Source organism: Pseudoliparis swirei, chromosome 10 (assembly GCF_029220125.1).
Source record: "Pseudoliparis swirei isolate HS2019 ecotype Mariana Trench chromosome 10, NWPU_hadal_v1, whole genome shotgun sequence".
In the NCBI taxonomy this organism is placed as follows: Eukaryota; Metazoa; Chordata; class Actinopteri; order Perciformes; family Liparidae; genus Pseudoliparis; species Pseudoliparis swirei.
This window is the reverse complement of record NC_079397.1, coordinates 10,209,996-10,236,708: the sequence shown is the minus strand read 5'-3', so window position 1 is coordinate 10,236,708 and position 26,713 is coordinate 10,209,996. Positions and strand designations below refer to the sequence as shown.

Here is a 26,713-nt window from a genome sequence, read left to right as displayed (position 1 = left end):
GTTACATATCCAGAGAGACTGAGGCCATTCTCATGAGAGGAAACAATACCCTTGATTGAAATGCTTTTTGTGATTCCTCAGTCAAATAATACCTAATAATTATATTATTATGAAACCCTAATTTTTTTGTCACAGTCATTCACTGTATTCATCTTCTCTTATTATTTATCTGGTATGGCCAAATCAACCAGAAGCGAGGATACAACTTTAATAGGCACACATTGTACATATCATCGTCATCATCATCATCTTTTGTCAATAATTAAGCAATGTCAAGATGTCACCACAAAAACAAAACTTGAAAAACAGCAAATTGCATTTTAGCATTTTAGCAATGCATTTTTAATTATATACATTAAAAATGCATTTTTGAAGATGTTATTAAGGCTTGCTTTGAAGGGGGAAAGAATTAAAGTTAAAGTTTCACAAAGAAACACATTTTTTTTAAATATGTAGAGTCTTATAAAGTAAAGTGTACCTATGTATAGATACAGAAGGGCAAGTGTAGTTATCATTGCAGATGAATCATGGCGGACATTTGCACAGTAGCGTTTAGAGATTGACGGACAGAAATTATAAAATTATTACCACCTACCCTCTAATACTGTATTCCATAATGTAGTCTTACTTTATAAAAATAGATGTAGCCCTGGGGGGTAATAATAATAAGAATAAAAATAAGCCACAAAGATCTATATATTTATATATATATATTGTCTTGATTGATTGATTGGGCACACAGGTGTCAATTGGTCTCACCTGGTGGGGCGGGGTTTAGAAGTTAAAAGGTGAAAGGAGAGAGTGGGAGAGATGAGAGATGATGGGTGAATGAAGTGTGCAGGTGCGTACGGCTGCAGAAAGACACGGCTGCAGAAAGACACGGCTGCGTAAAGACACGGCTGCAGAAAGACACTGCTGCGGGAAGACACTGCACCCGAAAGAAGGACGGCACTGGAAGGAAGGAGCTGCAACAGGCCTGCAACGTGTTGGGGAGCGTGAGTGTGTGTGAGTGTGTATGTGGGCCCAATGGGGGGGGTAAATTAAGTAATTAATCACCATCATCAATGTTAGCAATTTGTTTGGAGAAATCCGGTTTCTTAGTTTGATTGTTTTGTTTGTTTTGATTGTATTGTTGGATATATCATTTATATCAGTAAACAAATGGTGTTCACTAAAAGCGGTCATCTGGGGGTCAGTCTGGTATTTTCCTATATGGTCGATCCAATTGATTACTAAAATTATGCTCAATAATAATGGAGACATGAACCCAACCACCCCATCTTTCTAATTCAATGTGTTGGGGTGCTACATAGAGTTTTAGAGGGTAGGTGATAAGAAATAAGACCATAACATCATACTGTGATGATATTGTTCCCAACTGGTAGCAGAAGCTATTTTGGTAAAAAAAAGAAGACTTCATATGCTTGATTAAATAAAAAACAACTCAACAGTAGAGGATCATTTATCACTCCCACACCGGTGTGTGTGCTCCAACAGCTGTGTGCACTGGAACCCAAAATGTTTTGTCCTGCTCGTCCTTGCATTCTCTCTCTCTCTCTCTCTCTCACACACACACACACACACACACACACACACACACACACACACACACACACACACACACACACACACACACACACACACACACACACACACACACACACACACACACACACACACACACACACACACACACACACACACACACACACACACACACACACACACACACACACACACACACACACACAGAGTCAAATCTAGTCTCCTTCCCTCTCTATCTTCATCCATAGATATACGTCCGGCCTCTGGTGGCCGGCTCCCTGGGGGCTCCATATTGACTTTGTCCTGCCTCTGGAGAAGATGTCGTCCCCTGCGGGAATCCCACTTTTTTATGCACATCCACGTGCACAAGTAGCCAAATACAAACCCTCTCACGTTGTGAACTGTACATTCCTGGTGGATTATATATCAGCACCTCACATTGTGGCAACAGTTTTTCTAAATATAATAATATATAATGTTCATTTTTCATCACAATTTTTTTCAAAACAACAACCCTACGATACTCAAGGTACCCCGCAAGCGTCAGTCAATTTATTCATTTTCATTTATTACATTGTTATAGGGAACATGTTGGTGAGGTTTGATTGGGTTGAGGAAAAGATAGAAACAAAGTAATGGCTAGATTATGTCAGCAATGTAATTTTGCTGGAGTCCTCTACTCCGGGCCCTCGGGCTCTCGGTCCCCTCACAGATCCGCACCGTCAGGAAGGTTTGCCGACCTCAGGACAATCGAGCGCGTTCATTTTGCCTCCAATAGTGGATCCTTGATCATTAGTTCAGTGTTCAATAAATACACACCTGCGTAGATAAACTTCTTTTGTTTTCAGTTTCAGCGACCTCCGTTTTTTTATCCTCTCCGCCTCCAACGTGCACGCGTGGCTCTTTAATAGGATACATTCTGTCACTATGCAAATAAGGCCGTTAATATTAATGAGTGTAATTAGTGCCAATGATGAAGGGGTAGGGCGATTGTCTGAATCATTTGCACCCCGCCGCACAGCTGGACTCTATTTAATAAAACATACTTTTTTTTTGTTGCTTTAGTGTATTGCTGTACTTTTTTTTGTGAGGATCTTTATTTATTCCCAGATCTTCAAACAAAATGTCTTTTGGATTAGGTTATGCGAAGCATAAATTAAGCATGCCGTGGTCATAAAAGGGTACGGCAAGGATAAATAAAATGAAAAAGTGAGTCTTTATAAGGATATAAGTACAAGCATAGGTGTGTATGTGTGTGTGTGCGCGTGTGCTTCATCATCTTCAGTGGGTAATGTTACTGTAGAATGGTAGGCATGGTTAGATAAGAGGAGATGCGAGAGTTATTGATCCATGTTCTAACGGCACATGTCTGTGCTGCCTTGTAGCTGTTGGGTTTGGCAGCTGATTGGTGAGTTTCATTCCCTTTTCAACCAATTTACAGATCTATTGAGATGGTTCATGCTGCTATTCCTTTATTTGATTACAAAAATATAGAAAAGCAAAGGACAATTTTAAACAAATAGAAAGATAACTGTCACCTTGGCAAATTTCAGGGACGCCATACGTTGCCAAAGACTGGAAGCACCCATGTTCTACCACTTTTTATAATTTTTACATTTCATTTATTTGGCACTAGAGAAAGATTTTCAATCTTTTATTATGCATACCTTTTATATAGTCAGAAAATATGACAGGTTTTTGACACATGATTACTTTCAGCAAGAAACTCCATGCACACTTTAAAATGTTGCATACCTTTAATATGTTTTGGGTATGAACTTTTGAATCCAATTAAATTAAAGCTTCATTAAAATAACCATCTTTTATTTTGACATGTGTGTGCATGGAGTGTTCAGAGCATTGAAAGCAAATTACTTTAATTATATTAAACTTGCTCACTCCCTCAATTTATACCGTTCATGTATAATTGTAGCATCAAAATCAATAAGGCGTGCGGTCTTTCATGTGATGCAGTTTCTATGGAAGCAAACAGACGTACACGTTAGACCATGTGAGTCTGAGAGTGGCAGGACTAACACAGATCTCTCAATTCATAAGTTTCTGTACTGCCAATTTTCCAACCCACTTATATTTTGACACATAGATAAGGTTTAAATCATTTCACTTTTAAAGCCAGAAATCCAGTTTTTCAACAAAACATAAACTATTTTCCTTTGTATTATTCCAATTCTTAAAGCCAGCAATCCAGTTTGGCGCCATGTTTACATAATCCGCCACTCGCACCGCATTTTCTTCAGTAATCGCCAATAGATAATTTTGTATGCCTTCATTTTTAGTGATTTACATCAATTATTCATCATTCATCACCACCTCCAGATTTGGAAAGTAATACAGTTAAATAGACCATTGACGAGAACATGGGCAACCTTTAAACAGTGTTTTTTAATTCAGTGGCACCAACTACAATTTCAAGGGAAATTGGCTACATTTTATGACAATTATAGCTCTCAATCCTAGCCTTCAAGACGAACAGAAGAACATTGCTGATGTTAAATTGTTTATTGTATTCACCTGACATCCCAGTTGTAAAATGATCCCTGATAGGACGGGTACTGTAGAATTAAAACCAGCAGGACTTTGTATCCTCAGGCCTGATGTTTAAAATGGCTCCTGTAGGCTATACCAGAAAGTATAACAAAATGAATGTTTTTTTCCTCATGGCACAAGACGCATGGAAGCGTGCGGATTGGATTAAGTAGTAAGGAGCTGACCTTGAGCCCACAGCCAACCACCCAGCCACACCCAACGCCAATAAAAGCAGAGTCGGACGGCCCAGGAGGAAAATGGAAGGAAACCAAGATGGAAGCTAAGCTAACCCAACAAGGACTAAAGTGGACTGGGACTAGGACTGGACAGAGGACTCCGGTGTGACGAGAACACACATACTTTCTTTCCATCAGTGTTGCTAGCTGCTTAAACAAAGTCAAAGATGATGGACATTGTTTTCCTGATGTTGAATTGGTGTCGGATATTTTTTGTCCCAGATGGTTTCTTTTCCTTTTACTGTTTTTGTGTTTGTCGTTGTGTTTCTACTTTTCTTGTGAAGCAAATGGACTACAATTGCACAGGTTAATATGTTTAAATCAATCTCGCAGTAGTATACAAAATGTCTGTGAACAGAGAATATGAAAATCCATTTCGACAGCCCTGGCCTTTAAAGTGCTATCCACGGTAAGTGCTCGTACAAAGTGTTGTTCCCATTGTGACCCAACCTCTGGCTTCAGTTAAGACTCGGGGAGATTTGTTTGCTTGCCTGCGGGTGTGCATGCAACACACAATCACCTGGTGTGAGGCTTTACCGCTTCCTCTTCCATCAATGAATCGGGACGTAGCCTCTGCACCCTCACATCAGTCTAGCCGAGTCCCATTACACCACAGTTTATCCAATTTTCACTGAGGGGAAAAAGGGGTAGCAGTTTCAGTATTTTATGGGTTCAGAGGAAAAACACGTGTCAAAACTTTGGCTCACAGTTTGTAACCTTGGATGTGATCAAAATGTTCGACTTAGTTTAATGTGTATGCCAACCAGTGGAGTAACTGGTTGGCATACAGGGGTCAATAGTCAATGGTTTGGATATAAGTGCGTACAGTTACTTCAGTGACATTATCTCCAATACCTCTATGTGTCGAACACGTTTGCATGGATCGATTGTGGTTAAAACCCAGAAAGACTTCGACTGCTTGATGACAACAACATTTGTACTATGCTGGAAGATTTTAAATGCTAATAGACGGCACACACACATTAGCCCGCTGCTGCTGCAAACTGGTTTTGATGGTATTTAGTGGAGAGGAAAAAATGTGTCCTGAGACCCAGTTCAGCCCTTGAGGTAACTTAACTTGGGCTCATTAGCTTACATTTGTAAGTGGACACAGAATAGGAAACAAAGGGGCCATTAATAATCACATGGGCCACACTTATAGCCCACGTTTTCCCGTTCATTACAAGTCTAAACCTTGTGGCATCCATTGCCAAGACAAATACACACCCTCACCCATACATACCCATTCTGCCTTCTTATAAATCATCCATTCATAAAATGTGACATTATCCAGTTCCCTCTTCTTTGTAGTAGCCTCTCCTTTACCTCTCAGTGGACCAAGTGTCTTCGCCTCACAGCCGGTTTCTCTCTAGTTTCCATGTGGCGTCCGTGGCATATCGCCATGTTTGCGTGTTCAAAGTGGTGTCGGGAGATCTTTAATCCACATTAACATCAAGATGGACGACTGAAAGGAGTTGATGGAATTAATCAAACACACGCAGATGGACATGGGGAATCATGTGGATTACTGCACGGATTACTTCCGACAAAAGGGAACGAATTGGCATCAATGTGGCGAGCATGTGCCAGCGAGTGGAGGAAAGTTGTGTTGTTAATACTATAAAAAGCAAAAGAGCAGTAAATACCGGAGGAGGGAAATTGAGAAAAATGGTTGAACATATACAAGTTGATTATTTTAGACATGTTAAGGCTCATTAAGATGCCGGGAAATCCTTTCTTGTCCATTCAGACCAGTTAATCTTAAGAAAATGAACATTATTTTATAAATTAAAGGCACAGCTAATGTATTAATTGTTTTTGTGACGTGTATATCTCTCTATTGGTGTTTACAGTAAATTAAGTACATTATAAATGCATCTATTATAAACCAATCTAGCTAACCAAACTAAACCAAATTAATTTAGCTTAGATAAAAGCTTAGTTGCTAGTTAACCTTCTATTATTATTACTCCCCGCTGAGCTTGACTTCGGGCGAGAAGATTTTCTGAGGAATGTTCTGCACTCTAAAGCTTTAAAGGGTTTATTCAGACGCACATGTTCAGGTGAATCCACGGATGCCCTGAACAACATATATGCACTCTTGCAATGATAATATCCCTCATAAAATATACACACCGCCTTCAGGAGCCGGGGTAAGACGGCAGCGCTGTTGCTGAAATGGAAAGTGCGCTTTCAATTAATTTAAAAAGCAGTGCATTACTCACACTAGCGCTACATCAGGAGAGCACTTCAGCGGACATTTGAGTAGTTTATCTGCGCGTGTGTGTGCTCTTTAGTTACCAGTGGACCACATAAGTAAGCATAAAGGCACGTTAAATCGAGGAAACAAACACACTTGACGCATCACATACAGGCATCCCACTTACAGGAGTGAGTTAGCGTCCGCTGCATGTCTCCACGGGGACACTCTGATACCTACACGCCGCTTTGCTTTCCCTCTCACCTCTCTGAGCAGACTATTAGTACAGAAGGACACTTCGTAGCTCACTTAATCAGATTGAGTGAGTCGGAGAATGAGAGGCAACAAAAAAAACAGGTGAAGAGAGAGAGAGAGAGAGAGAGAGAGAGAGAGACATAGAGAGAACACACCGCATTAGTCCACGTATGATTTATTCCCCCCTCTGGGTAAAGGAGACACCATTTGTATTCATTTGGCTTTATTTTTATCCCATATTCATCTTGCCTTCACATGCCTGTCACCACCAAACAAATATTATTTTGGCCATGTGATATCCCATAACCAGCTCTTATTAAAATTGCCCCAGCGCGACAGGCAAAGTTGGTGCACAGGGAGCAATTTGACGTCATTCATCTGGTTTGATTCTATATTTTTTACCAGGAAGATTAAAAGGTTCCTCCGGACAGGATAGTAGTGTGAAGGGTGGGGATAATGATGTCCGTCCTCCTCCTGAGGGACACACTCATGCATGTGCACACACACTCAAACAGTTGTTATGTGCGTGCTCACTTAACAGAAGGCATGGGGATTTTTTTCTTCCCCATCCTTTTTTCTTTCTTTCTCCTGGCAAGGTGAGCCAGTGGTGCACCAACCCAAGGACAACGACAACTGTGACCACAACCCTCCTCGCGGGGCTTTGCAGAACAATTAGATGAGAGCAGAGTGTGACTGCAGTGGGGTTCTTGAACAATACACACACACACACTTGCACATAAACACACAGCACAGATAAGGACACGGGGCATGTACGAAGCAGACTCACACAACACACAAATCCAGATTGTAGTTGTTTGACCGAGAGGAGTTTGAGACCACTCTCATGTCTGTCGGTTAAATATGCGGCCACCAACCGATTAGCCTAGCTTAGCATAAAGACGAGAGGTAAGAAAATATTACGCCCAGCAACTGTGAAGCCCCACTAGTGAACTTAATTCAAACCTAATCTTTGTTAATTGTGTTTGTGTAATCTTTACAGAAGTATAAATATGAAAATGTAGATTTGGTATGGACCAATAAGTGTTTTTCTCCACCGAAGTTTCAGCGCCCTCTAAAATAGTCCATAGTCCATAGACTTAGGGAGTCCGTAGTCCTGCCATTTGAAGGATTCAAGGATCATTTCATGTTATATTGCAACCTTGTGTTGCGCAACAAAATGCAATTGTAGCCATAGAGTACCCTAGTGCTAGCACCTAGTCAATAAACCAAGAACGCAGATCATTCTTCATCCATCAGTCTCCTCTAGTTTATATTTACGATGAGATATTTAAGAGCAAGCCACCGTGGCAGTCTAGTGAACTGCAGCAGGTGTGCATATAGAAAGTAATAGCTATTATATAATTATAAGAATAGCTATTCACATCAGTTTACCAGTCAGAATGTAAGACCCCGGAAGTAGCTTGCCATCATCTACATTACTTTCTGTCTGAAAACAATGTTTTGTCGTGGTAATAATTGGATTTCACATTTATCACACTGTGCAACAACAATAACTTTCATTAATGAATGTGATTTGATGTGTGAATTTAATTTGATGCATTTTCCAGAAGCCTTCAGATCAAGACAAAGCTCGCAGGACTTTACAATCTCCTATTTGTATTCCCTTTCCCGCCATTGTCCTTCCCCACCGAGGCCTCGCATTCAGCTGGCGCATCCCTCCGGCTGAGTGAACCCAGCTGCACGGCAATTACAGGTGGGGTGGTTTGGTACGGTTCGCAACAAACAAGACGTTTACATTATTGAATGAAACCGTGTTCGGATGAAATTGCTAAGCCAGACAATAAAGGTGAATTACCAAAGACAAAATGCGGCAGCAAGAAAAGGAGAGGCCCTGCCCTGAAATTGCGTCGCGATAATGAACAACATCATTTCTGAATATGGAGAGGAAACACAGAGTCGCACCTATCAGCACAAGACAGAGCGAGTGGAAGAGAGAGAGAGAGAGAGATGGAGCACAACATTGACTACCTAATTATGCATTTTATCATTTCAGTCACAATAGAGTGCCTCCCTTCTTTAGTTGCCTAGTGTACTGGTGCAGCTGTTCCTCTGCTGCTTTAATGAGGAAGATAAAGAATAATCACAAGCGTGTTATATTTACATCTACAGACCAACAAATTGCATCCCACCGCGACATCACACACACCAACACACAGATACAAATCCCTTCATGTTTCAACAACATGGAAAAATATGTTTAAAAAAGCATGCAGTTGAGCTTGTTCGTTACCGTGAATAAAGGGCGCTTCCAAGTGTGCTGAGAATTAGGCAACGTGAGCTTAAAGCCGGGAAAAGCAGTTTATTCTCGGCGTCGTTGGGCAAAATAACCATGATAACCTTTCCGCGTATTGCAACTTGAGTTGTACACAGTGTCGGCAGTTTTCTGCAAATGGCAGCAAAAAAACAAACAAAAAAAACACGAGATTTGGAAAATACAGCCCTGATGATGCAGCTCTCACCACCAGACGAGCAGGCGGTATGCATGTACTTCATACAATAACTATGTCATCCTAAGTACGTTCGATAAGTACGTTAGATAGTACCTCTCTATTTTCTTTGCTAACCATTGGGCCTGGAAAGCTCTTTGAGTTGACATTTCACTTAATATCAATATCTATAATCTTTGGTAAGTGCAACTCTAGCCGTTTAATCCTCTGACATCTGCATTCGTAGTACAACTAAAAGGAACACCCTTACTCTAAAATGACCTGTGATAGGCCAAAGTCTCCCATCACAGACTCCACTTTCTAAACCCCGAGGAACACTCAAATTACAGTCGATATAGCTTGAATAGCTTCATAGCCTATAAGGCAAGGGCTAATTGTTTTATTTGTCTGCGTTATCGCTAGTGTTTTTTTTTACAAGGTACAAATAAAGACCAGTGCAGATCACCTCCCCTGTTCTTCCCTGGCTGTCAAAGCCATATCGTGTTGCCGGTCCGTCACGTCGTGTCCCCCGCATCCATACGTTCGTTCACGTATGGATGCAAAGAAAAAATGTATTGAAGTATCTGTAATCAAAAAGAAGGGAGGAAAAGCAACATAAGTGGGTACAGGACACCCATCATATGGAATGAGCACCTCATGAGAGACGGGGGTTAAAAGGGGAAAGCACTCTCTCTCTCTCTCAGCGCCAGATGGGCCTGTGTGGGCCCGTGTGGGCCGGTTCGGAGAGGTGAAAGCGTGAGTGAACGAGTGAACGATCGCAGCCCCCCTCCTCGGCAGCCCCTGCGTCGACAGATGAAATCAAATGGCAAGAGGACTCAAGTGATGATTGGCCCGACTCGCTCGAGAACTGGCAATAAAGGTTGCTCTACGATCCAGCGTGGACGTGTTCCACCGAAGTTGTCACAGACCGACATTTTTAGGCAAATACAGGGAACTACTGACGAACAAGCTGTTTACTTATTGCAACTGGATGTTTGGCTACAGGGGGAACTGTTTACATCTATTTATGGCACTGATAGTTTTTTTGTCTGAAATGCTTGAAGATCTCGAAGTGATTTCAATTCCCCCTAAAGTGAATTCAGGGAAATTATTGGAAAAACTAAAGATGGCAACTTAGTTTTTGCCCCCTGTTTATATTCAGTTTCTACTTTAAAATTGCTTCAAGTATATTTACATTATCAATCTATTTTTTCATTCAACACCATTGCAAAAAGATGGAAAACATGCTGACTGAATTTGATTTGTCACATGGCCAAAGTAATCATTATTTCATTAAATATTCTCAGGACTTTGTTTTGACTTTCTAAAATAATCTTTCCATATTTTTGGATTGGATAAATTTACTCTTCCTGTATTCTGTTCTTTTTCAGTCAAATCCAGTGCAGATGGCAACCGGATTTTTAAAATTAATTACACATTCTAAAGTGTAATAAAATAAATTATACAAATAAAATACCTAAAGAAATCTATGTATGATATTTGTATTATTTTATTTCATTTTAATTTACTGTTTAGGTTTATTCAACATTCATTTAACTATTCATAAATCCTTTGCGCACACACACACACACAATAAATGATGTTCGGCAACAGCCACAGCAAGCTCTAAGAAAGAAAAGAAGCAACAGGGGATGTTAGCATGAGCAACGACACTATGATATGACAAAAGACTGAAACATGAATGAGTCCAAAGACCATTCGTTGTATTTACAACGGTTCACAAAGATAAAGACAAAGAGATCTCACCGAAAAACAGTTTAAGTGTTATGGGATCACAATGTTTCAGCAACAGTCAGACGACAGACTCACAGGACGCCCTCCTCCTGCTCTAAATGGTAGCCCGGCCCTGAGGGGGTCTGTAGAAGCAGTAATTATTAATTATAGCCCGTAGCTTCGAGAGCAGACATAGCCACTTGGACATGCGTTCACAGCAGAGAGAACTTTTCTCTTCCAATTAGACCAGCGAGGTGGAGAGGCTGAGTGCACGGACCATCAACCACGGCAGCGCCTGCGAGCGGACCTGTGGGAGACGGGGGAGGACAGGCGGCAGGCGTTCGGAAAGGAGGCGCACTGCGGTGTGCACCGCCAAAGGGTTGAGCCCCGCCTCCTCGCTGGCGTAGACTGACGAAGAGGTGTCAATGATCAAGATACGAGGAGGGGGGGGAAGCCGCCTTTTTAATGTATTCAAATACTTATGCATGTGTCATCTTCGCACGTACGTGCATGTAGGTCTGCGCCGTGTGTGTTCCGAGAGGATGTGAACGGCGGCAGTGAGTGACGGTTGAGCCGAGACGTCCTAGCTCTTGAGGATTTATGCGGCCGAGATGTTGGGATGACTCTGATGGGCTTACCGGGTGATTGGTGCGCTGGCCTCGCTGAGAATGCCGCTCTATGAAGAGCTCCGTAATACTTCAACACGAGGGCCTGAAGGCTCATTTGAAAGCCAGACGCAGCACATGAAGTCAATCTACCGAGCCAACATCCCTCTTCATGAACACTTAGTGCAGAGTTGATCTTCAGCTGAATGATTTGGCATTAAATCAGCGCAGAATGCGGCAAGAATTACACATAAATTATTTACCCCCCAACACTCTCCGGAAAAGAATCACAACAGCTTAGGTGAAAGCCAGCTTCCTGCTTCAGAACCAGCGTGAAAGAAGCAGAAGCAGGTAGCGTTGTTAACTGCTTTTCATTATCTTAACATATGCTTATCAAGCACTTCTCAATAGAACTTTACTGGCCTCTTTTCTAATTCGACCCAGATTAATTATAATAAAACACGGAGAGCAAGATGCACCGCAACGGGGCATCAATAACCTCTGACGTTATCATCAACTCAGAACCTTGGAACACCTGGGTCCACTTCATCACCTTGCGCCTGCAGATTTATGAACGCGGAGTGCAATGGGTTCCGGGCAGCAGGGATGTGTGGATAATGGCGCTTCATTAAGAAAAAGCATAACGGCTCGCCTGAATGCATTATGGCATCTGTGTGAGCTGTATCATCTGGCATATGAAGTATTTACAGTCAATGTATGCATATGGAATTACTCCTGCAGACGCACATCCAGCAGACTACTTATCAATCGTTGACTGCATTAATGACCGTCAGTTGAAAGAAAAAGTAACGGCAGCAATCTGCTTTTTGCTAAAATGTCTGCGTGACCTGATGAAGTACGTTAGCTCACTTATCAGCCATTTAAGGTCTGTGCTGGCAGAGTGGAAACAGATTGAGGAATACATAACCTCAGTTTCATCTGTGTAAGTCAAAATAAATGTAACCTCAATGTCTTTCATTTGGTGTTTGATTGACTGTCTGTAGTAGGATGTATGCAGTGTATTCATATATGTTATAAATTATAATGTTAAACGTGTGATTTATTTTTAAGGAACAGGGGAATAGATTTTTATTATTGAGAAATTCAGCATTTAGGAAGTCTACAAAGCAAAAATAACACAAGGTTAATAGATGGAGAACTTACTGTAACTCTGCAGACACTTTGCATTATTGTTATGCTAATGCTCACCACTCGTCAGCTATTTCCCCCTGTGGGGAAAACAGGCTTTCTTTGTATTCTATTTCTGCTTGTCATATCGCAAAACACAAACTCAGGCTCAGTATTTCTGTACATGTAAACCCACAAATAAGCTGTTTTGATAACATTCACTCTGGAGGGAGAAAGCTGCATTAATATTTCCAAAAATGCCAAAAGAAATTCCAAAAAGTGCCGTAAAAAAAAGAGAAAAGTATAAAAAGAAAACACATACACACAGTCGCTCATTTGGAACTGTGGTTCTTTTTTTCGCGAACACCGCGTAGAGGCGATGGCTTGACAGTTGGAGCAATCTTCCCCAATAATGTTCAGGGATTGTGAGGGTAAGCAGAGAAAACTCTGAGAAACAGCAGTTTCTAAGAGCTCCCACTGCACCAACACAAATAACAGAAACAACAATGTTAGGGAATGTTGCCAAATGACTTGTCCTATGATATAAGAAAAAAAATCCACACAGAAATGAAGCAACAGTACTAAACTGTAATTATATTATTGCTACAAATAAGATTAAATCCCCGTTAATTATTTAAATTAAATACTCATTTATGAAACGGGGAAAAAGGCTTACATGTTAAAAGTTGCTGAATTAAGGGAAACTCATTTTGGCTTTTGACCAACGCAACACAAATTGAGTTCTTGGTGTTCCTATACTTTTTAAATTGTAAACCCGACAGTAAAAATGTAATCTCTAAAAATCACTGCCTGGAAGCACGGACAAACTTTTCTCCTGACACTTTTTTCTCCGACCTAAATCACAAAGGGAAGATAACAGAGTTCCTCCTTCTCAAAGTTTATATTTTTAACCTATACCATCATGTTTAGTGTCCCATTAGATCTGAGCTGTTGCAGGCGTGAAAAGCATTTATACTTCAGTGACACTAAAATCAGTCGCTGGCAGCCAACATGGCTTTTTGTCATATGTTGTCTTTCTTTCTTCAACGTATCTTTCTCTATCACCAGATAACTGTAGTTATTTCAATGCATGTTATTGGTTAAAAGCATATCCCAACTTCCCAGGAGACAGGATGTTAGAAAAAACACAGATACTGGCTCAATATACAACAGACTGATGCCAAAACAAAAACTATCTTTACACAATTGCACATTTTACTAAATTATTTGTTCTATGGTTAGAAATTGAAAAACACAACATTTCAGCTGGCATATGTTAGAAGTCATCAGGAAAGGGTTCATGTTTTCAAACACAAAACAATCAAACTGCAACTGAAATATTTATTATTATTATAGCCAGTTTGGATATTTAAGCAATACGCTCCAAACCGGCACACCCAAGGAGAAGCAACCCACCTCAGGCTGCGTCCCCCCCCCCCCCAATGCCTCCACCCCACCCCTCTCTCTTTGACAAGTCCCAGCCCATGGTCATCGGCCTTTCTGTGTAAAACAGAAAAGAAAGAAAAAGGCCAAAGCAACATGACAGATTCACCACCGAACAAACGTCTCCAAGACCTGGTCCCTCTGGACCACGGCCCCCTCTTCTCCTTCCTGGATCCAATCAAACCAGTGGGCTGATGCAGTATGATTGTAGCCCTGATACTGTCTGGTATCTCTAGCCCAGAGACGGCTCCTGATGCATAACGTTGTCTTTATCACAGCCTTATTCACTGGAAAGATTCCTCTTATACACAAGCTACCCAGGGTGTGCATCGAGCGGGATGAGGGATTTTGGCATAGCTTGCAATGCAGCTTTACAGATATGACGATGCAAGCTGTGTGTTAACAGAGGAGGAAGAAGTAGTCGATATTTACTTCAATAAAAGGAGCAAAACCGTTGCATCAAATGTGACAGTATTCACCATGCTTCCCACCATGTTACAGCTTCCCACCATACACTTCTATCTTTGATGCTTTCATCACTGACAGCATCCCAATGAAAGGAGTTGAAACACAAAACATCTTCACCTGAGTGGGACACGACCACCGCCAGAACCACTGACCATCAACAAGCTCCCCTATGTCTCTGGAGTTAACCCCATCCGCAGATCCGGCCCCCCTTTCCTACAGCCATCAGAAGTAGGTTACCCTCCGTTTCTCTAATAGCCTCTTACCGTCCTAATAACAATCAATATCAGCTCTCTTAGAAGTCATTAAGCACAAAGAGGTAAAAGGGAACAAAGAGCATGGCATTTCATATCGGAGAGGGTGTACTAATGCAAAAATAGGCTGACATATAGGCCTCAAATGGGTACACTCATCGAAAATTAAGAGCCTGAGTAAGTAAAAGAGAAAGAAAGAAAAATAGAAAGAAAAACAAGAGAAGAGCCGTAAGAACAGGAGGGGTTAGAAAAAGACAGCGTTTCATGCTGCGGAGATTTGATTGGTGAAGGTTATGTTGTCTTGTTTTCCGAGCTACTCTCCTTATGGACACGCACATCAAATAGCGCAGCGGCACAAAGCTTATCATGTCGACAGCTTATCTCTCATTTTTCTTCCTCCTCAAAGCAATAAGTACACAAAGGGCAACTGGAAGACGTGAAATGCTCAACAACAAGCAGTGACTCTTCAGGATCAACGGCACTCCAGCACTCTCTCTCTCTGTTTTCATTACCACATGCCGTCCTGGAAGCCAGGTGAGTCCGCTGATGGCGCCGCGGATTATCCTGCATGCGCCGGACGCAGAGGCCGAAGCGTGAAGGACACGGATCGTGTCGGCCGAGGCGAAGGCGTATCACAACAGAGAGTCAGACCTCAAGGACTCAAGTAGATTAAAACTGATTGAAATCACATTTGTGGCGTTTGGGGTCTTTTATGTCAGCTTTCTCTCCGGCTCTGGCGCTCTTATGATGTCCCCAAAGTGAGCACAGCCTCGGTCTGAATAAACAAATATGATTGCATTTGTGGAGACAAGCGTCTCAGATTTGCATGGCAATAATACCAAGCTGTGGGATATTGTAATATGAACAGCAATAAAAGTGTGTGGATATGTTTTATTTTATTTTTATGGGAACAATGTGACGATAAGGAAGAAAATGGTAAATGGCTATCTGACATAAAATATGCACACACACACACACACACACATGCACACACACACACACACACACACACACACACATACTAGTGCCTCTGTGTACATGCATATGTTTATGCATGTACAAATTTGCAATTGGAACAAAAAACACAAACTCCATGACAGATTGGGACATGATTGCCTACATGTTCGTTTTCAAAATGTATTATTTTTACAGTACATTGTAAATTCTCCTTCAAAGAGGTTGACAGTCACTGTATAACTGCATTGATTATATGCACCACTACACACACAAGCACACACATACACAGTGTCAATTAGTCGTCCTAATTAAATCACACCTATGAGGGATTTACTGTACAGTCTCCAATCGACATGTATGTCTTTGAGCTTCCCAGAGTCCAAATCAACATTATCATTAGAACCTGTCTATTATACATTTCTTTGTTTTATCTTTTCAATTTCTTGGAATTGGTTTTATTTGCATTTTAATGTTTTTATGCTGCATTTTTCAATGCAATATGACAAGCACTTGCAATTACTTTTTAGAATGAAATGTGCACAAATTACATTACATTACATTACATGTCATTTAGCAGACGCTTTTATCCAAAGCGACTTACAATAAGTGCATTTCAACCTAGAGTACAAACTAAGAACAACAAGAATACAGGAAGTAACATTTCCTCAACATAGTCGAACTACAAAAGTACCATAAGTAAGTGCTATCTAAGTGCCACTGAAGTGCTAATCTGTGTTTTAATCCAGATATAGTCGGAAAAGGTGTGTTTTCAGTCTCCGACGGAAGATGTAGAGACTTTCTGCTGTCCTGATGTCAGTGGGGAGCTCGTTCCACCACTGAGGAGCCAGGACAGCAAACAGTCTGGATTTCGAGTGATTAGCTCGAGGTGCAGTAGTCACAAGTCGATTGGCTGTTGCAGAGCGTGAGGTTAACGGTGTGACCATATCCCGGATGTAGACGGGCCCGATCCGTCTAGGCGCGATGCGCCAGGACCAGTGTTTTGAAGCGGATGCGAGCAGCCACGGTAACCAGTGGAGAGGCGGAGGAGCGGAGTGGTGTGGGTGAATTTCGGGAGGCTGAAGACCAGTCGAGCTGCTGCATTCTGGATGAGCTGCAGGGGTCGGATGGCCTTAGCAGGTAGACCAGCCAGGAGGAGTTGCAGTAGTCGAGGCGTGAAATGACCAGAGCCTGGATCAGAACCTGCGCCGCCTTCTGAGTAAGAAGAGGACGTATTCTCCTGATGTTGTGCAGCATGTACCTACAGGCGTCGTCGCAGCGATGTTGGCCGTCAGGAGAGTTGACTGTCGAGTGTCACCCGAGGTTCCTGGCAGTCCGGGTAGGGGCCAACACAGAGCTGTTGAAGGTGATAGTCAGGTCGTGGGTGGGGAGCCTTTCCTGGAAGGAATAGTAGCTCAGTCTTGTCAGGGTTGATCTTCAGGTGGTGAGCAGACATCCACTGAGAGATGTCAGTCAGACAGGCAGAGATTCGTGCCGCCACCTGTGTTTCGGACGGTGGAAACGAGAAGATCAGTTGGGTGTCATCAGCATAGCTATGGTAGGAGAAGCCATCGAACGAATGACAGAGCCGAGAGAATTTGTGTACAGAGAGAAGAGGAGGGACCCAGGGCCTTGAGGAACCCCAGTAGTGAGAGGACAAGGAACAGACCCAGATCCCCTCCCAGTTTCCCGGTAGGTGCGGGCTTTAAGGTAGGAAGAGAAAGAGCGAGTGCAGTGCCTGAGATCCCCAGGTCCTGAAGAGAAGAGATCAGGATCTGGTGGTTCACGGTGTCAAATGCTGCAGAAAGGTCGAGAAGGATAAGGACAGAGGAGAGAGGCTGCTCTAGCAGTGTGAAGCTGCTCAGAGACAGCAAGGAGGGCCGTCTCTGTCGAGTGGCCGGCCTTGAATCCAGACTGGTGAGGGTCAAGAAGGTTGTTACTGTGGAGATAGGAGGACACTTGGCTCAAGATAGCTCGCTCCAGAGTTTTGGAGAGAAAGGAAGAAGAGAGACCGGTCTGTAGTTGCTGACTTCAGGCGAACGCGTGGGTTTCTTCAGGAGAGGGTTGACTCTCGCCTCCTTCAGAGAGTTAGGAAACAGCCAGTTGAGAGGGAGCTGTTAATAAGATGGGTGAGGAAGGTCAGAAGGTCAGGAGCAATAGGCTGGAGAATGGGAGACGGACGGGGTCAAGGGCGAGGTGGTCGGTCGGGCGGAGGTCACCAAGCTAAGAACTTGATTGGGAGACAAGGGGTGAAAGAGGAAAGAGGGGATGAAGAAGTTAGTGTTGGTGAGGTGATAGAAGATGGATTTGTAAAGGAGGGCGTATGTCGTCTATCTTGTTTGTAAAGTAGTCGACAAAGTGGCTCGGCAAAAGGGTGGAAGGAGGAGGGGACAGGGGGATCAAGGAGGTTGGAAAAGATAGAGAAGAGTTTTTGGGGTTAGAGAAGGAAGACTGAATTTTGGTCAGGTAGAACGAGCTTTTGGCTGCAGAGATAGAGGAAGAGAAGGAGGAGAGAGAGATTGATAGAAGAGCAAGTCTTCCGCTTGATTCGATTTGCGCCATTTTCTTTCCGCCGCAGGGTGGCTCTCTCCAAGACCGAGTCCGACAACCACGGAGCCGGAGAGGATTTGAACCGGTCGTGTCTTAAAAGGACAAAGAGAATCAAGAGATGAAGACAGGGAAGAGAGGAGAGTGTCTGCGGCAGAGTTAGGATGCATGAGTGAGAAGCAGTCAGTTGAGGGGAGAGCAGATAGGACAGAGGAGGCCAGAGAGGAGGGGCAGAGGGTGCGAATGTTGTGGCGTACAGGTGCAGAGTCTGTAGATATGGGTGGGTTGTCAGTACCAGAGAGCGAGAGAGAGTAAGAGATGAAGAAGTGGTCAGAGACATGGAGAGGAGTCACCGTGAGGTTAGAGGTAGAGCAGTTTCTTGTGAAAATGTAGTCAAGGTGGTTGCCGGCTTTGTGAGTAGGAGGGGAGGGACTGAGTGAGAGGTTAAAGGAAGACAGTAAGAGTAAGAGATCACATGACTTCTCTGTCTGGATGTTAAAGTCACCCAGAAGGATGAGCGGGGGCCGTGTTCATGAAGTTCGATAGGGGACGTCTGGCTCGTCCAAGAAATCTCCCAAAGAACCAGGGGGCCGGTAGAGAACAACAATGTGAAGTTGAACCGGATGAGTAACGGTCACCGCATGAAACTCAAAAGTCAGTGGGATAAAGAGTGGAAGTAGGGACAGAAACACCATGTGGGTGAGATGAGTAAACCTGTACCTCCACCCCGACCAGAGGGTCTGGGTGTGTGGCTAAAGGAGAAGGCAGAGGAGAGAGCAGCCGGGTAGACGTGTTGTCTGCTGTGATCCAGGTCTCAGTGAGAGCCAGGAAGTCATGCGACTGCTCCACAGCAAAGCCAGAGATGAAGTCGGCCTTGCGGTTGGCTGACTGACAGTTCCAGAGGCCTCCTGTGACCAGGTGCTGGGTGTGAGTAGAACGGGTAGGAAGGATAACAGAGGAGGGTTCCGGTACATGAGCACGAGCGAGTCCTATAGTAACTACAGAGAGAGACGCACAGGTATGGAAAAGACACACATATTTAAAAAAAATACTCAGCCACCGAAGACTCCAACGGAAGACTCCTATGTCTTTGTCCTCCGAGTCTTGACTCCAACGGAAGACTCCTATGTCTTTGTCCTCCGACTCCAACGGAAGACTCCTATGTCTTTGTCCTCCAGTCTTGACTCCAACGGAAGACTCCTATGTCTTTGTCCTCCGAGTCTTGACTCCACGGAAGACTCCTATGTCTTTGTCCTCCGAGTCTTGCCTCCAACGGAAGACTCCTATGTCTTTGTCCTCCAGTTCTCGTCCGATGAGTCACGCTGACGCTACAGCTGACGCGAAAAACCCCACCGGTTATGAGCCCAGGTTAGTGCCACTTACCTCCTGTAGCGTTGACACCGCCCCTTGGCTTTTGGTATTCAAATGACACTCAATAGAAACCAGGTGACGATCGCTCGTCCAATCAGTGAAGATTCAGGTGTCGGAACACAGGACACACCTCTCTACCAAAACAACTCCTTAAAACAGGACAGACTAACAATCTAGCAGCTTTAAACAACAAATACAACAGTAACTTTAGCAGATAAAACTAGTTTAAAGAAGATACTTAGCAGGATCCAAGTAGTCAGTAGTCTCGCCTCACAGGTAGAAAATGCACACACAAATAAACCCACCTTGCTTCATGACAGTACTAGTATATGTTGTTCACATTATTCTGGACAGTATATGTACATACACAACGTATATATGTGTCTGTATGGTTGAACACACTGCAAATGTCAACAACTGTCATCCACCTGCGTAAAGTCAGCTAAGCTCTCCTCAGGAAAAAAGAGGAGTATCAAGCACACACAAAATGCCACAGTTCCCCGTGGAGCCTCCTGATGTCGTCCAGATACTGTGGATGTATGCAGCATCCGTAGAAAATCACTGGCAACTGAGGCATGCGTAAGGACAGCGAAGAGACTCCACAGTGCAGGTGGGCATGCAGCCATGACTACGAGATCAGATTGTTCTTCATGGGGCTAAGCCAGAGTGCACACATCTCAGTTTGAAGCCGTTCTGGCCAAAGAGAGAAATTGAATTTTGAGAAAATCTTTCTCAAATGTTGCGCCTGCCACAATAAAAAAGGTATAAATCCACTTACACGAAGACTTTCCATCACATGATCAGCAGGCAAAACCAGTCAAACTGCGCACTGAGGATAGGAAGTTATGTCTCAGGCACAACAAGGCATCCAAAGCTGCCACTCACTGCCGATCTGAGCTGTTTATTCTGCCTTCACGTGTGCAAATAACCTCCCCTCCCCGCCAGGGCTAGAGGTCATATCACATGAAAGATAGACTCAGTGACATGTGCCCTGGAGAGGCAAGATGGCAATGAAGATGTCTTGAAGACATGTAGGAAAGCCCAGAGTCACAGCCTCGGTCAACCCCTTCTTCCCCTTCAAAGAGCTTCTTCCCCACGAGATATTCATGAATACCATGGATACACTTAATTCAGTAATACAGAATACAAATATTTTTTGGCGGATTCTCAGTCCTCGCTTTGTCTGAAAACCACTTATCTCCAAATTTGAGACATTTGAATTTTTTTATCAAATTCAACAATGTAAGTGTTCTTTCACCATGTTCCTTCAATCGTATTATTGGAAAACATTAATGTCACACAGCTCAAAACAGGGCAGATTTTCTTAGAAAATGAAAAGATAATGTTTTTAGAGAGATGTGATTTACATTTAAAACAGGAGTAAACTCAAATAAAGCAAAGCAAATAAGTACATTTACTACATGGCTTGCTCTTGTGTAGATAGAGCTCAATAAATATTGATCTTTGTGTACATTTGCTTTGCAAATTAAAATCGAATTTCGACTTTGGCTTTATGCAAATTGTTTTCTTAATTAACCGTTTGGTCGATAAAACGTCAGAAATTTGTGAAAACAGCTGCAACAATTTTTTTTTTAATCAACTAATTAATTAAACGATTAATTATTTCAGCTCTAACGACGATAATGCAAAAGCAAACATAAAAAGTGTCACTATTCCATGACATACCCATCTGTTGGTGGGGAAAAATTCAGAAATTTAAAAACCCCACTTAAAAAAAAGAAGATTCAACTGTAAATTGATTTGTTGGAGGCTTTAAAAGCATCACAAAGACATCCCTGTGATCCACTTTGCTCCACATTGTAGGTTTATCCACCTTAAGCCCCCGTCTTACGAAACAGCCAAACCCTAACGGCCCTGATGACGTGATTCACCACCTTGACGCATCGTATTTCACACTAAATGCGCTTCAACCGCAACACCGTTCAATGTAAAAATCAGACACGCCTCGGGCGAAAACATACTCATGTTTGAGTAGTTTCCACTGAAGTGGCCCCCTTTTAAAGCAAGCCAGATAATCCGGGACCCCCCTGCCCCTCCTCCTCCTCCTCCTCTTACCGTCCACACAGGCGGGTCTGGCTCTTGTAGTCCCAGCGATCTGGCCCTTCTTACAGGCGCAGCGGGCCGTCTGCCTGGCGATGGTCCGCCGTGGTTGGCTGCTGTCCCTGTCCAGCGTCACAATCTCACATGTCCCCGCTGCCAGCTGGCCTGGAAATGACATTGCGCCACAGGAAAACCGAGGTCAGAGAGATGAAATCATAAACAGGGCAACATAAATGAGTCTGTGTCTTCGGTTAAATGTGTATGCTGTCACATGTTCAGTCATGCAGCTCTATTATTATCATTGTTCATAATGCTTTGGGGTCTCCATTAGCACAACACAAACATGACCAGATGGGGAAGTTACTTTATCTATTGTTATATACTGCAATCATCTACAGCATTATTTCTTATTGTTAACATACAGAGCACTGAATGATGAATGAATGTATGTTAAATAGATAGATAGATAGATGGTTTATTTGACCCGCAAGGGGGAATTGTTTTATTAGAGCAGCATTTATACATATAAGTAGAGCAAAATTAAATATAAAAAATGCACAATATATACAAGTAAATATAATATAATATTATTACATTAATTAACAAAACAATAGTGTAAAGATGTAAACAAACAAACAGTGTAATTGTGAGACCAATACTATCTCACTTTTAGCTACAAGTGGCATGTACAGAATAAAATTCACCTAATTCTCTTGAGTCAGTTTTATTTTTGTAAAAACAAAACATTTACATGTTTATTCATTAATTGAGTAAATTATGAGCATTCAAGCTCTATACAGTAAAGTAAAAGACATGTATGTAAATATAAGGAAGATAATAATAATACATCATTAAAATAATGTTTTTTTTATTTATCAAAGCTAATATTTTTTTATTGAAAATACAATCATTTGATTCCTTATTATTTTTAAAACTAATTTTGTTTTGCCAATTACCACTAAATATGACAATAACAAAGTAGAAGGATAACATTTTGAACTTGTGATGGTGACTTCAGTACTGCTTAATTAAATGTCCGGGTCAGTCTTGAGCCTCTTTGTCCACCAATTCATCAGAAATTGATAAAGTGTTGGATCGTTAAGAAGAATCAATAATGGAAATCGATATTAATCAAATGAATTCCCATCGTTATCCGGGACGAGGATTTTGTTATTTCATCTTTAAAAGAGTAAGTAGTCTCACACTAATGAGTTGGTTTAAAGACAAATGACATGACACTGGATGTACCCTCAGGAAAACATTTTAAAATGGTCACATTCATGCCAGAAGAGACAACATGTTCTTAACCAGGATGCAATTCTTCACCCCGAGCAGTTCCATTGAGCAACTCACAGATGTGACTACATGTGTGAAGGGACTTAAAAAAAGACAATGAGGAAATTACTTTTTTAAGTTCAGCTTCCTAAAGACTACCCACAAGCCCTTTCTCATTAAAGGCGACGTCCTATCAGCACACCTCTTTCAAAGGTAAAGAACCCATTAGGCATGAATGAAACACATGAATACTGATGAACTTTGTAATTGCTACCAAGCCCCCCATTGCACACACACACATATGTGTGCACCACGTATTCAATCGGGGTGACCTTCGGCCTCGTAGTCAGGCCCTTGCTGCTCGCAGATTAACCTTTGTCTGTGTGTGGAGGCCCTCGGGTGCCATCCCGGAGAGGCTTATCAGGATCTAATTGTGATTGGCAAGAGGATGGAAGTTGTGATTAAATCTGGACTTGAGTCCCGAACACTTGGGTGGCTGGCTTAATGAACTGAGCTGTGAGGGGTCACACTCGGGGTAATAGGGATCCATCAGGATTCATCCACACACTGAGGTGGCCGTGGCCACAGACGGAGAGAAAGTCTGTGTGCATACAGTATGCAGCCATTAAAAAAGTGTGTGTGTGTGTATAAAAACACGCTGTTTACTATTGATTTTTATACCGCAGCACAAGCTTCACTTGGCCTACATCCTGCTCCAAGTTCCTCTATAGGGAAATATATTGAGGAACAAAATCTGAAATGAACAATAATGCACTGAAGCTACACGTAACATCGCACTGAAGCCAGAAGCCACACATTAGTAGCATGAAGTGAGGCTCTATAACCACGCAAAGAGGAAGAAGGAGGTGGGGGATCGTGAATAAAAGGTCTCACGGTGATATATTTGCATGCTGTATTAAATCCAATCTGTCATGCACTTGGGGGATCAAGACCAAATCCCTCTTCTTCACCACCTCTTTTCCACTGCTCTCCTCCTCTTCCTCCATCCCCCTTTCTCCCTGTACGTCACTCGCTCTTTTTCTCCTTCATGCTTTCACACTCAACTCCCTCCTGCGACTCTTCCGTCTTCTCGGGCTGATGCCGGATAATAACGTGTCCCGTGAGCTCCTCTGTGAATCTGTTCATGTGTGCACGTCGCGTGTGTTTACTTCCAGCGTCCCACCCCTCCCACCACCACCTCTGCAGATCGTTTCCTCGCTGCCTCCTTCCTGCTTCCTCTGTTTGTCACTTCCTTCTCCTTTGGAACTCTTCTACCGCAAGAAGCTGAAAAGACTTTTTTTCCCACCGGATGTCTGATGTAACCACACGTGGATCGCTGTGGCGCCGAGGTGCCATGTGTGAAGTCAACAAGCTCAAAGACGGGCTTATCTGACGTTGTGATGCTCTGATGAAATGTTGGCGATTAATGAGCTCCATCAAGTCAAGAAAGGACAACAACAAACAGGAGCCTTGCTTATACTGTCACAGCTGCAGAGAAACTGAATTAATCGTATGTGTTGTTGTTGTCTTGCAATGTATGCTGTCTTCTATACAGCTGCACCCACGGATAAAACATCTTCTGATTCTAAACCCAGTTATTAACCCTCCTGTTGCCTTAGGGTCAATTTGAACCTATTCAATGTTTAATGTCGGTGTTCTTTCGGGTCAATTTGACCCCAGGCTGTTTTTCACTGTGTCAAACATCTAATAAATATCAACTTTTTTATATATTTAAAGGGCTATTTAGGAAGTCAACAAACAAACATAAAGTACCTCACACTTAAACTTGGAAAACAATATTAATTCTAATAATTTTCTGGAGGTTTTAATTGCTGGTGTCAAATTGACCCCAAGGGTAAAATATGTCAGTAAATATAAAGGTAACAGGAGGGTTAAACATTGAATGGGGTCAAATTGACCCTAAGGCAACAGGAGGGTTAAATTAAATAGTTGTGCTCTGGCTCATCAGAAAGCATCATATGCATCTCTCATTACATGCATAGGTTCATAGGAGAGGTTTAATGTAATCGTTTCAGCAGGTGACATCCACAATGAGTGTATTCGTACTTCTGCTGTAAATCAATTCACCTTCCAAATGTTTATAACTCAATTCTTAAAATCCAGATGTTAAAATCATTGTTAGAACTTTGAGATCACTTTGCAAGGCACATAGATCATCCCTGAGTCATATAACAATTATTATAAGGGGTAAACTGTTTGTGCAACAAGCTAAACTTGTTAAAAACAGCCATTCTAGCTTAAAAAGTTAAGGGTTCACCAAAATGATTACAATTCATCCTGAAGGGAAGATGAATATCTGACTATACCACATGTACCATCAGAATCATGGACGTATGTACAACGTGTCGGTTTCAAGTCATCCAGTCGATTAATACAACATCCGACCTTCTTTTGTTCTAAGAGTAAAAGAGAGGGGATCAGTAGTCGTCATCCACTGAGGACCATGCATGCATGACCTACATTTCAAAATCTATACAATAGTTGTTTACATATTTTAGTCTCGACCAAAGGACCAATCGAGATATTTCTAAATATGTATCGGTTCTATTACCATGAGGTTTGAGTTCAAGTCCCCCAAACAGGAAGACTCTGTTAAGCCCTTCTTATGCTCAATATTTAGGGTGTGTGTATATGGAGTATTAGGGGATTATAGGGAGAAAAAAAGTCCATCGAGGATTGCTCAAAAATAATTTAGAGTTTTAAACAAAGTTGGTTTCAGCTGCAGGCCTTCTAGATGTTTTTTTTGCAGCCTTACCAAATATTATGTGAGGGAACTTGAGGACATGCGTGGTCTCAGTGCCCCAATAAAGCCGGAGTCGATTCCTTCTTTTCTAAAGCAAATGGCTCCGAGGGTCCCCGTGGCTCGGCCCCCAGAGCGCCTTGCAGAGCAGCACGTGCTTTGCCACCATTAAACAAAACGAAGAAATAAAAAAAGAACTGAACCGAACCTCTACAACTCAAGAAAGTATTCCTCTTTCTGTTGGCCTTGAGGGATCTGCAGAAAGGGTTAGAAAATATGACATGATTCACAGCTCCGACAAGGCAGGTTCCACACAGCATGCATTTGGTCCAAATAAAAACACCACTGTAGATTTACACGGAGTAAAAACTGCGTAGTATGTTATACAAAAGATGCAAGATGGGGACCTATCTCTTCACAGTCATACCGTGAATAAATTGGACCGTAAAGAGGGGAAACGGTAATTCTCTTTCCTGGAATAGCTTCGTGAATAGTGGGGAAAAAAATATAAAGCTGGCGTGTGTTCTCCGAAAACAAACCCGAAGCTTGTACCAGCAGCGCTATGATTTATCATCACCCTTATCAGCTTCTGTTGTCAGAGCAGCTGACAGCTTGGCCAGCCAAATGGCTGATTAAAATGTATGTGTGTCCACTCTAGAGTGAAATGAAGCTTCTGACTGTGGCAGAAGATGAATTCATGTGGCAGAGCGTATGGCTTAATACAACATAAAGTTATTGACATGCTTCTGTGGTTTATTATTCTTCCTCCTGCTCCTCAGCACATTGCAATTGCTCAGCTATACACAGCCATTTGATGAATGTCCAGCACAGCTCCAACCTAGAGAGACATGACATTTTCTTATTTACTTCTTTTTTTTAAATTAT

General features: G+C 42.4%; 1 protein-coding gene across 2 annotated transcripts in view; it reads right to left on the bottom strand.

The window, feature by feature from the left end:
• Window positions 1-26,713, bottom strand: part of LOC130200660 (chemokine-like protein TAFA-5) — a 148,921-nt gene that overhangs the window by 30,996 nt on the left and 91,212 nt on the right. For both annotated transcript variants that reach the window (XM_056425115.1, XM_056425116.1), the window contains exon 2: window positions 21,808-21,957. In XM_056425115.1, coding sequence (XP_056281090.1) covers window positions 21,808-21,957 — 150 coding nt within the window. The remainder of the gene's footprint in view (window positions 1-21,807; window positions 21,958-26,713) is intronic.